An 11576-nucleotide genomic window follows, 5' to 3' on the forward strand; every position below is an offset into this window, starting at 1 on the left:
TTTTCAAGTCATCTTATTCTTAGCTCTTTATAAATATATTTAGAGTTCTTCCCACCAAAGTTAAAGTTTATGTTCATCTTCATCAATTACATTCTAGTTTGTCTTTTTGCAGCAGCATGTGTATTTAACACAGCCTTCCAATTATTAAGACTCTTAACACTTTATCTCATCACAAGTAGCAAATATTGTCCAATTTTACATTTGCATCACTAACTTTGGGTCAATATTATTCCCACTGTATAATTTCAGTCAATGATATTTCATAATTTTTAACCATTCCTAAATGATTTATTTTTATGCTCTTTCTATTTTGTCTCTTTTAAAACAAGAAATGTAATGAACATTTGGGTTTATAAAGCATTTTCCATACTTCTTGTTTCTTTAGTATAGATTTCTGAGGAATTAGTTAAATCTATAAACATGTTGAGTTTTTTTAATGTATACTGTCAAATTTATTTCCAAACATCTTATTTCACTTCTCAATCATCCGGAGTTTGTGCAGTCTTTGAGGATTGTGAAAAACACCTTTAATCTACTCTCTCAAAGTCTGAGGTTTTAAAATTCTGTATAGCTAATGCACTTTTGTATGAGTCATTTCTACTGCTACTTGTTAAGTGAGGAATAAGCTTAAGAACTGATGTACTGCTTTATCTCAAATTTTCTCAGATTAGTAAATTACTGTAAGTATTCATAAGCAAGAAAGCGATGGCACGTGCAATGATAATCCATGTTCAGCTACCAAAACATTTCATTTTACTGGCTATTTCTAAAGTGAAAGCTAAAGTAAAGTTAGAAATTGTAGTAAAATAATACTGAATGTGTCATGTGAAAAAATTACTAAACTATTATCTGCACTTTATAGTTCTTCAGTCTAACTTTTCATTTCTTTTTTATTTTTAAGATCAGAGTTATTTATCCATTGTTTTAGGCTTTGCATTTGAACCGGTCATTCATGAAACATTGAAAGGCTTCATAAAAAAGTTACTACTCTATGAAAGGTATTGTTCTAAAGATTGAGAACACATTGTAAACAAGATAGTCATATGCATAGCTTGTGGCCAAGAATGTATTGTATACAAAATTAAGGAGCAAATTCTCTTCCCAAACCTATTATTGTATTTGTCACTCTCATTCGTACAGGGGTAAGGCTAACTCTTGAACAGTAGCTGGGTTTTTTTGCAAATGAATTGAAGCATTGCCCCAGGTTCTAGAGGGTCAACTCAAGTAAGGAAACTTGTTACTGCATAAATTGGGACTAAAGCCGAACCTCCAAGTTCCTGTCCCACTGTCTTTTCACTTATCGTCTCCTCCATTTTTCAAGTCCACCTTTCTCTTTAGGAGAGATAAGTATGTCCCTCACACAGTACACAGTACTGAGAATGAGCTGTGGGGATGAACAAGATGAAAACTGAAAAGATGGAGAACACATTCTTAGAAAAAAAAATCGTCATATTTTCTCTAAGAAAATAAATAACTTTATAAAGTTTATTGTACAGGAAGATTTGGATAATTCTTGAATTTTCGTTGCAAATCAAAAACAGGAATTTGACTTTTATTATCTTGGCAGAAATAGGAATAGAAACGTGTATAAAAAGTAAACTTTTTTTAACCAAGAATAAATTGCAGTAACAGGTTTAGACTCTGGGTGTCGCTGTTCACCAATCGGGGGAAAAGACAAACCAGAAATTTAATCAGAATCACAAGATTGCCGCAGCACAAAGCACTGGCTCTGGAGCTTTATGAAAGCTTCAAGCCGAAGCCCTGAGAGCTCCGGCTGTGAATGCACTTCATTTTGGACCCAGAATATCCTGGGGCTCCTCAGGCTTCGACAGAGGGAAAACCAAAGCACAGGCGACTCCGCGGCGGGGTTGTAATGGCGGCGCCTCCTGCTAGCCCAGACCGCACCCGGCTGCTCCAAATCTGCCTTCTCCTGGGGGTTCTGGGGGAAATTAGGGCCGAACAGATCCGCTACTCGGTGTTTGAGGAGCAGGAAGAAGGCTCAGTGGTGGGCAACATCGCCAAGGACCTGGGGTTGGCGCCCCGGGAGCTGGTGGAGCGCGGAGTCCGCATCGTCTCCAGAGGTAGGACGCAGCTTTTCGCCCTGAACCCGCGCAGCGGCAGTTTGGTCACCGCGGGTAGGATAGACCGGGAGGAGCTCTGCGACAGATCTCCAAACTGTGTGACAATACTGGAGATTCTCCTAGAAGATACAGTGAAGATTTTGCGGGTAGAGGTGGAAATAATCGATGTTAATGATAACCCACCCAGTTTTGGGACAGAACAGAGGGAAATAAAAGTTGCTGAAAATGAAAATCCTGGGACAAGATTTCCTCTTCCTGAAGCTTTTGATCCGGATGTAGGGGTAAACTGCCTGCAGGGTTACCAGCTCAACTCAAACGGTTACTTTTCCCTGGACATGCAAAGCGGGGCCGATGGGATTAAGTACCCAGAGCTGGTGCTGGAACGTGCTCTAGATCGCGAGGAAGAGGCGGTTCACCACCTCGTTCTCACCGCCTTCGACGGAGGTGACCCGGTTCGCTCTGGCACTGCCAGGATTCTCATAATACTTGTGGATACCAACGATAATGCTCCCCTGTTCACTCAGCCCAAGTACCACGTAAGTGTTCGTGAGAACGTTCCTGTAGGCACTCGGCTACTCACCGTAAAAGCCACTGATCCAGATGAAGGAGCCAATGGAGACGTGACGTATTCTTTCCGGAAAGTAAGAGACAAAATATCACAGCTATTTCAGTTAAATTCTCTGAGTGGGGATATAACAATATTGGGGGATCTAGATTATGAGGACTCTGGATTCTATGACATAGATGTAGAAGCCCATGATGGGCCTGGTCTCCGGGCTAGAAGCAAGGTACTGGTGACAGTTCTGGATGAAAATGACAACGCACCAGAAGTCACAGTTACATCTCTCACCAGCTCAGTCCAGGAAACTTCTTCCCCGGGTACAGTAATTGCACTTTTCAACGTGCATGACAGTGACTCAGGAGGAAATGGCCTAGTCACATGTTCTATTCCAGATAATCTGCCATTCACACTTGAAAAGACCTATGAAAATTATTATCGGTTGTTGACACACAGAACACTGGACAGGGAAGAAGTCTCAGAATATAACATCACTGTAACTGCAACTGACCAGGGAATTCCTCCACTGTCTACAGAAACTCATATTTCACTGCAGGTGATGGACATCAATGACAACCCACCCACTTTCCCTCATGCTTCCTACTCTGCCTACATTCCTGAAAACAACCCCAGAGGAGCCTCCATCTTATCTATGACTGCTCAAGACCCTGACAGTGGTGACAATGCCCTAATCACTTACTCCCTGGCCGAAGACACCTTCCAGGATGCACTCCTGTCCTCCTATGTCTCCATCAACTCCAATACTGGGATCCTATATGCACTTCGTTCCTTCGACTATGAGCAGCTTAGAGACCTGCAGTTACTGGTGACAGCCAGTGACAGTGGAGACCCTCCACTCAGCAGCAATGTGTCAGTGAGCCTCTTTGTGCTGGACCAGAACGACAATGTCCCTGAGATCCTGTACCCCACCTTCCCTACAGATGGCTCCACTGGTGTGGAGCTGGCACCCCGCTCCGCAGATTCCGGCTACCTGGTGACCAAAGTGGTGGCAGTGGACAGAGACTCAGGCCAGAATGCCTGGCTGTCCTACCGCCTACTCAAGGCCAGCGAGCCGGGACTATTTGCAGTGGGGCTGCACACAGGCGAGGTGCGCACCGCACGGGCCCTGCTGGACAGAGATGCGCTCAAGCAGAGCCTTGTAGTGGTCGTCCAGGACCACGGCCAGCCCCCTCTCTCGGCCACCGTCACACTCACTGTGGCTGTGGCCAACAGCATCCCAGATGTCCTGGCTGACTTGGGCAGCCTCAAGCCTTCAGCAGACCCAGACGACTCGGGCCTCACACTCTATCTCGTGGTGGCAGTGGCCGCTGTCTCCTGCGTCTTCCTGGCTTTTGTCACGGTGCTGCTAGCACTCAAGCTGAGACGCTGGCACAAGTCACGCCTGCTTCACGCTGAAGGCAGCAGGTTGGCAGGTGTGCCTGCCTCGCACTTTGTGGGCGTGGACGGGGTTCGGGCTTTCCTGCAGACCTACTCCCACGAGGTCTCCCTCACCGCGGACTCGAGGAAGAGTCATCTGATCTTCCCCCAGCCCAACTATGCAGACACGCTCATCAGCCAGGAGAGCTGTGAGAAAAGCGAGCCTCTTCTGATAACTCAGGATTTACTTGAAACAAAAGGAGACCTTAATCTTCAGGTGAGTCAATCTTATAATAGATCATACCACACTGAAATATAGACAAAGAGTTGTGTAAATGTCTCCTATTACATATGTAATATATCAAATAAAGGTGCCTCTTTTAATATTTTATTGCTGTAAAGAGAACTGGTGGATGACGCTTCAGTAATGACCAACACTCTTTACCACACAAAAATGTTGTTTATTATCCTTTTTGGTCTTCATTCAGTTGTAGTTTCAGCCAGAATTTTCTAATTTTACAACTCTAAACCACCTCATTTCCTTAAATGTCCTTTTCTGTGCTGGGTGCGGTGGCTCACACCTGTAATCCTAGCACTTTGAGAGTGTGAGGAGGGTGGATTGCCTGAGCTCAGGAGTTTGAGACCAGTCCAGGCAACATGGTGAAACCCAGTCTCTACTAAAATACAAAAAGTTAGCCGGGCGTGGTGGGGCACGCCTGTAGTCCCAGCTACCCTGGAGGCTGAGACATGAGAATTGCTGGAACCTGGGAGGCAGAGGTTGCAATGAGCTGAGATCATGCCACTGTACTCCAGCCTGGGTGACAGAGCAAGCCTCTGTCTCCAAGAAGTAAAATAAAATAAAGTAAAATAAAATAAAGAATAAATTTCCTTTTCCTTTAGGTGTTACTGCAAAGATACAAGAGACCTGTGAAATAGAAGGCAATTGTGTAAATTCACGTTTACAATATTCTTTCTCATGAAGTTATTATTGGATCTGGACTGAGGATTTTTTAATTTCCTATTTTTACACTGTACCATGCTTTACTTGAAGTTTACTTTTCCTTCCTTGAAAGGGTATTTTGCATTATAATAGGCAACATTAATTTAAGAATACTGGCAACTTATGAGTTTAACTTTTAGATATAACTTTAACAGGATATTTTCTCAATGAACTGTTACATTTCAAATATTTTCTTGTTGCTGTTCTGAGATGCACCAGCGGTGACTATACGTGATTCCTTTGGTGCACTCCTGTGATTATGAGAAATATTTGAAAGTTAATTTCACTCATATTTAAGTAGATTCTAGAAGTAACTTTAATAATTTTTAAATTGCCTATCATGACATCCCTATTGAGACTTTCTTGATTTCTTTTGTTGTTGTTGTTGTTGAAAATATATATATATATATATATATATATAGAATTAGGCAGCTGGACTCAGTTTAGATGATCCCAATTTTGTTGGCAACATCCAAAGCATCATAATCAGGAGCCAGTCAAATATATGCCTTTTTCTCTCCATCAGGCCGAATCAGGGTGTTGACCTTGACCACATCAATGTCATAGAGCTTCTTCACAGCCTGTGAAGAAGGTTGCTTGTTGGCTTTAACATCCACAGTGAACACAAGTGTGTTGTTGTCTTCTATCTTCTTTATAGTAGACTCAGTGGTCAGCGGAAACTTGATGATAGCATAGTGGTCAAGCTTGTTTCTCCTCGGGGCGCTCTTCGGAGGATATTTGGGCTGTCTCTGGAGTCGCAGTGTCTTGAGCCACCGGAAGGTGGGTGACGTGCGGGTCTTCTTTTTTTTGTGGCTGTGGACACCTTTCAACACTGCCTTCTTGGCCTTTAAAGCCTTCGCTTTGGCTTTGGCTTTAGGAGGGACAGGAGCTTCCTTCTTTGCTTTTGGTGCCATCTTGTGAAAAGGCGAGACTTTCTTGATTTCTAAGGAAAAATATAAGTTTTTGGAGTCTTTTCTCTTTTCATCATGTAAGCCTCTTTCAAAGGTTGAGTTACTTGGGTTCTGGACTGATATGATTTATGCTGCTTAGTAAGTTGGCCTCATCCCTATTGCTACAAATTGCTATCAGATATTTCTGTCACCATGTGGCTCTGGGATTATTTTATATGTGGGAAAATATTTTGTGTGTAGGAGATATACAACACTTTTGTTCTTTGTGCTTTCATTTAGTTCTGTGAGTTAATTCAAAATTCATGAATGCATATGCTTACACAAATTAGTGTAATTTGATAACTGGAAGTTGTAGTGATAGACTGTGGAATATGCCTCAATTTGATTTACAAAGGAGAGTTTTAGTTTCTACATGGTTTTGTATTCATAGAAAGTTGTGGTGCAATATGTAGAGTAAGCTGGAATATGATATGCAGTTACCTGGGTTGGTAAGCAGAAAGCAGAAATAACAAGTGAATGTTGAGAGACAACTCACATCTGAGGAGAGATTGTTTAAAGTAATTAAACCATAAAATATAATTTGGAAATGCTCAATTGGCCTGAAACTGTGTCAAGCATATTCAGGTGTTGGCATTAGGAATATAATCCAGAATGAGAGTGCCATACGTTTTAAAGGCCTAGGAAAGCAGTAGATAATTTATAACCTAAAATCAAATTTTTTTAAAAATGTGTTTTTGTTAGAATGGGCAGTGAGTTTCTTTTAGTAAATAACAATGTTGATTAAACAAATTGTTGTATATTCATATTATGGACTACTAGATAACTATATTATGGGCCACTAGATAACTATAAAAATAAATGGGAAAGCTCTCTGTGTACTGATATGATCTTTAAGATATAACAAATATAAAAGCAATGTGAAGAACATGGTATGTTGTATGCTTACATTTGTGTAAAGAAGGAGACAGAATATTTATAAAAATCCGTTGCACTATGTAAAACATATCTCCAGAAGGATACCCAAGAAACCTTAACACTCATTTCCCCTGTGAAAGCAATTCTCCTCATCTAAAGCAGGGATGAATGCACCTTTTGAATTTGGAACTATATGAATATTTCGCATATTTAAAAACAAATGAAGACTTTATAAATTAAAAAAAAGGAAGAAGAAGAAAAGAAAAATGTTCTTAGCAAACATTTACAAGCCGTTGGTGCAGTTTCCTGAGAAAACCTCTGAGCGTCGCTGTCGGTCAAAAGAACGAAGAGAAGATCCAGAGAAGCTTTTGGGAGCCTCTTAGAAGGGAACTTCCTGCACAAACCAACCACGCAGAGGAGGCCAGTGTAGATTCGGAAACAGAAAACAAAGGCAGGAAAAGTGACCTGAGCCCGGATTCTGCCATCCTCGGAAGGCTTATTCCTCCTATGGGCAAAGGAGCACAGGGAGCCCGAGGGAGACAGAAGATGAAGGCGAGCGCAGGGAGGTACGGGCTGGTGTGGTGGCTGCAGGTACTGTTGCCCTTCCTGTTGTCCTTGTTCCCCGGGGCTCTCTCAGACCAGATCCGCTATTCAATTCCAGAGGAGCTGGCCAAAAACTCTGTCGTAGGAAACCTCGCCAAGGATCTGGGGCTCAGCGTCCGGGACTTGCCTGCCCGGAAGCTGCGGGTTAGCGCAGAGAAGGAATATTTCACAGTAAACCCAGAAAGCGGGGACTTAATTGTGGGTGACAAAATAGACCGAGAGCAGATATGCGGGAAGCAGCCTCTGTGTGTTCTGGATTTCGATACTGTCGCTGAAAACCCACTAAATATTTTCCACATAGCAGTAATTGTGCAGGATATAAATGATAATACCCCACTATTCAAACAGAGTAAGATTCATTTAAAAATTGGCGAATCCACTAAGCCAGGTACAACATTTCCACTTGACCCAGCTCTGGATTCAGATGTTGGTCCTAATTCACTACAAAGATACCACCTTAATGACAACGAGTACTTTGATCTCGCTGAGAAACGGACTCCAGATGGACGTAAATATCCTGAGCTGATTCTAAAACATTCTCTGGACAGAGAAGAGCATAGTTTCCATCAACTGGTCCTCACAGCTGTGGATGGCGGAGACCCACCTCAAAGCGGCACGACCCAAATCCGAATCCAAGTCACGGATGCCAATGATAACCCTCCGGTGTTCAGCCAGGATGTGTACAGGGTCACCCTGAGGGAGGACGTGCCCCCGGGCTTCTTTGTGCTTCAAGTGACGGCCACTGACCGGGATGAAGGCATAAACGCGGAGATCACCTACTCCTTTCATAATGTGGACGAACAAGTCAAACGCTTTTTCAACTTAAATGAAAAAACAGGAGAAATCACGACAAAGGATGATTTGGATTTTGAGATTGCAAGTAGTTACACTCTGAGTATTGAAGCAAAAGATCCTGGAGATCTAGCAGCCCACTGCAGTATCCAAGTTGAAATTCTTGATGAGAATGATTGTGCACCTGAAGTTATTGTGACTTCAGTATTTACTCCCCTACCAGAGGATTCGCCACCAGGAACAGTCATCGCCTTGATAAAAACGAGAGACAGAGACTCTGGAGAAAATGGAGAAGTTTACTGCCAAGTGTTGGGAAATGCCAAGTTTATTTTGAAATCTTCCTCAAAGAACTATTACAAACTAATGACAGACGGCGCCCTGGACCGGGAGGAGATCCCAGAATACAATCTCACCATCACAGCCACCGACGGGGGCAAGCCGCCTCTCTCCTCCAGCATAATTGTCACCTTGCACATCTCCGACGTCAACGATAATGCCCCACTTTTCCAACAGACTTGCTACATGGTTCACGTGGCAGAGAACAATCCTCCTGGCGCCTCTATCGCTCAAATCAGTGCCTCTGACCCTGACTTGGGCCCCAATGGCCAAGTTTCCTACTCCATCCTAGCGAGCGACCTGGAGCCGCGGAAGATTTTATCCTACGTGTCCGTGAGCGCGCAGAGCGGGGTTGTGTTCGCGCAGCGCGCCTTCGATCATGAGCAGCTGCGCGCCTTCGAACTCACACTGCAGGCCACCGACCAGGGCTCACCTGCGCTCAGCGCCAACGTGAGCCTGCGCGTGTTAGTGGGCGACCTCAATGACAATGTGCCACTGGTGTTGTACCCCGCGCTGGGGCCCGATGGCTCCGCCCTCTTCGATATGGTGCCACGCGCCGCAGAGCCCGGCTACCTAGTGACCAAGGTGGTGGCGGTGGACGCAGACTCGGGACACAACGCCTGGCTGTCCTACCACGTGCTGCAGGCCAGCGAGCCCGGGCTCTTCAGCCTGGGGCTGCGCACGGGTGAGGTGCGCACAGCGCGTGCCTTGGGCGAGAGGGACGCGGCCCGCCAGCGCCTGCTGGTCGCTGTGCGTGATGGAGGACAGCCGCCACTCTCCGCCACCGCCACGCTGCACCTAATCTTCGCGGATAGCCTGCAAGAGGTATTGCCAGACCTTAGCGGCAGCCCTGAGCCCTCTGACCCCCAGACGGAACTGCAGTTTTACCTGGTGGTGGCCTTGGCCTTGATCTCAGTGCTCTTTCTCCTCGCGGTAATTCTGGCGATCGCCCTGCGCCTGCGACGTTCCTCCAGCCTCAACACTGAGGGCTATTTTCAAACGGGTCTCTGCTCCAAGTCTGGGCCAGAGGTTCCTCCCAACCACAGCGAGGGGACTTTGCCCTATTCCTACAATCTATGTGTTGCCTCTCATTCTGCAAAGACAGAGTTCAATTTTCTCAACCTGACACCTGAAATGACTCCCCCTCAGGATCTGCTGTGTGATGATCCTTCTATGATTGTATGTGCCAGTAATGAAGATCACAAAGTCGCTTATGACCCTTCTTTGTCTTCGCACGTGAGTTTCTGCAAATCTAGTTAAATTTTATATATTGCGGCCGGGAGCGGTGGCTCAAGCCTGTAATCCCAGCACTTAACCAGGCTGAGGCAGGTGGATCACTTGAGGTCAGGAGTTTGAGACCAGCATAGCCAAGATGGTAAAACCCCGTCTACTAGAAATACAAAAATTATTTAGGTGTGGTAGCACGTGCCTGTAGTCCCAGTTACTCCGGAAGCTGAGACAGGAGGATCGCTTGAACCCGGGAGGTGGAGATTGTAGTGAGCCAAGAGTGTGCCACTGCACTCCAGCCTGGGTGACAGGAGGGAAACCCTGTCTTAAAAAAAAAAAAAATTATATATTACATTTTCTTTTCATTGGTGCATAAGTAATTTTGATTTTCTTTCATTGTTCTAGTGATAGTATCTACTGGGGGAGGGGGTGTTGGATAGATGGAGATTGCTTTCTTGATTGCTCAGTAGTCTTGGCAATTTAATTTTCAATCTTTACTGTTGGCATTTCTGTATGGTTGGCAAATATTGCTAAAGAGACCTGTTTCCTAGATGTTAACACTCTTAATAATAGCAGTGCCTTTTCTTAATTGGTATGCGATACTTGATATTTTCAAGTCATCTTATTCTTAGCTCTTTATAAATATATTTAGAGTTCTTCCCACCAAAGTTAAAGTTTATGTTCATCTTCATCAATTACATTCTAGTTTGTCTTTTTGCAGCAGCATGTGTATTTAACACAGCCTTCCAATTATTAAGACTCTTAACACTTTGTCTCATCACAAGTAGCAAATATTGTCCAATTTTACATTTGCATCACTAACTTTGGGTCAATATTATTCCCACTGTATAATTTCAGTCAATGATATTTCATAATTTTTAACCATTCCTAAATGATTTATTTTTATGCTCTTTCTATTTTGTCTCTTTTAAAACAAGAAATGTAATGAACATTTGGGTTTATAAAGCATTTTCCATACTTCTTGTTTCTTTAGTATAGATTTCTGAGGAATTAGTTAAATCTATAAACATGTTGAGTTTTTTTAATGTATACTGTCAAATTTATTTCCAAACATCTTATTTCACTTCTCAATCATCCGGAGTTTGTGCAGTCTTTGAGGATTGTGAAAAACACCTTTAATCTACTCTCTCAAAGTCTGAGGTTTTAAAATTCTGTATAGCTAATGCACTTTTGTATGAGTCATTTCTACTGCTACTTGTTAAGTGAGGAATAAGCTTAAGAACTGATGTACTGCTTTATCTCAAATTTTCTCAGATTAGTAAATTACTGTAAGTATTCATAAGCAAGAAAGCGATGGCACGTGCAATGATAATCCATGTTCAGCTACCAAAACATTTCATTTTACTGGCTATTTCTAAAGTGAAAGCTAAAGTAAAGTTAGAAATTGTAGTAAAATAATACTGAATGTGTCATGTGAAAAAATTACTAAACTATTATCTGCACTTTATAGTTCTTCAGTCTAACTTTTCATTTCTTTTTTATTTTTAAGATCAGAGTTATTTATCCATTGTTTTAGGCTTTGCATTTGAACCGGTCATTCATGAAACATTGAAAGGCTTCATAAAAAAGTTACTACTCTATGAAAGGTATTGTTCTAAAGATTGAGAACACATTGTAAACAAGATAGTCATATGCATAGCTTGTGGCCAAGAATGTATTGTATACAAAATTAAGGAGCAAATTCTCTTCCCAAACCTATTATTGTATTTGTCACTCTCATTCGTACAGGGGTAAGGCTAACTCTTGAACAGTAG

At 43.0% G+C, this 11576-nt stretch overlaps 3 protein-coding genes and 1 pseudogene across 3 annotated transcripts in view; 3 read left to right on the plus strand and 1 right to left on the minus strand.

The window, feature by feature from the left end:
• The window catches only part of PCDHGB1 (protocadherin gamma subfamily B, 1), a 3508-nt gene extending 2112 nt beyond the window's left edge, over positions 1–1396 (plus strand). The window contains exons 2-3 of the mRNA XM_011965130.1: positions 902–998; positions 1339–1396. Of these exons, the coding sequence (XP_011820520.1) occupies positions 902–998; positions 1339–1396 (155 nt within the window). The remainder of the gene's footprint in view (positions 1–901; positions 999–1338) is intronic.
• Positions 1397–1703: 307 nt separating this feature from the next.
• On the plus strand, positions 1704–4403 carry LOC105528382 (protocadherin gamma-A4). The gene has a single exon (XM_011965115.1). The coding sequence runs from the start codon at positions 1781–1783 to the stop codon at positions 4334–4336; it is 2556 nt and encodes an 851-aa protein (XP_011820505.1). The 5' UTR covers positions 1704–1780; the 3' UTR covers positions 4337–4403.
• Positions 4404–5514: 1111 nt separating this feature from the next.
• Positions 5515–5931, minus strand: LOC105528383 (annotated as a pseudogene).
• Positions 5932–7157: 1226 nt separating this feature from the next.
• LOC105528385 (protocadherin gamma-B2-like) lies at positions 7158–9834 on the plus strand. Its single transcript, XM_011965116.1, has one exon. It carries the CDS (start codon positions 7351–7353, stop codon positions 9832–9834), a length of 2484 nt encoding a protein of 827 aa, XP_011820506.1. The 5' UTR covers positions 7158–7350.
• Positions 9835–11576: the final 1742 nt, after the last annotated feature.

Source organism: Mandrillus leucophaeus, unplaced genomic scaffold (genome assembly GCF_000951045.1).
Source record: "Mandrillus leucophaeus isolate KB7577 unplaced genomic scaffold, Mleu.le_1.0 Scaffold714, whole genome shotgun sequence".
Taxonomy (NCBI): Eukaryota; Metazoa; Chordata; class Mammalia; order Primates; family Cercopithecidae; genus Mandrillus; species Mandrillus leucophaeus.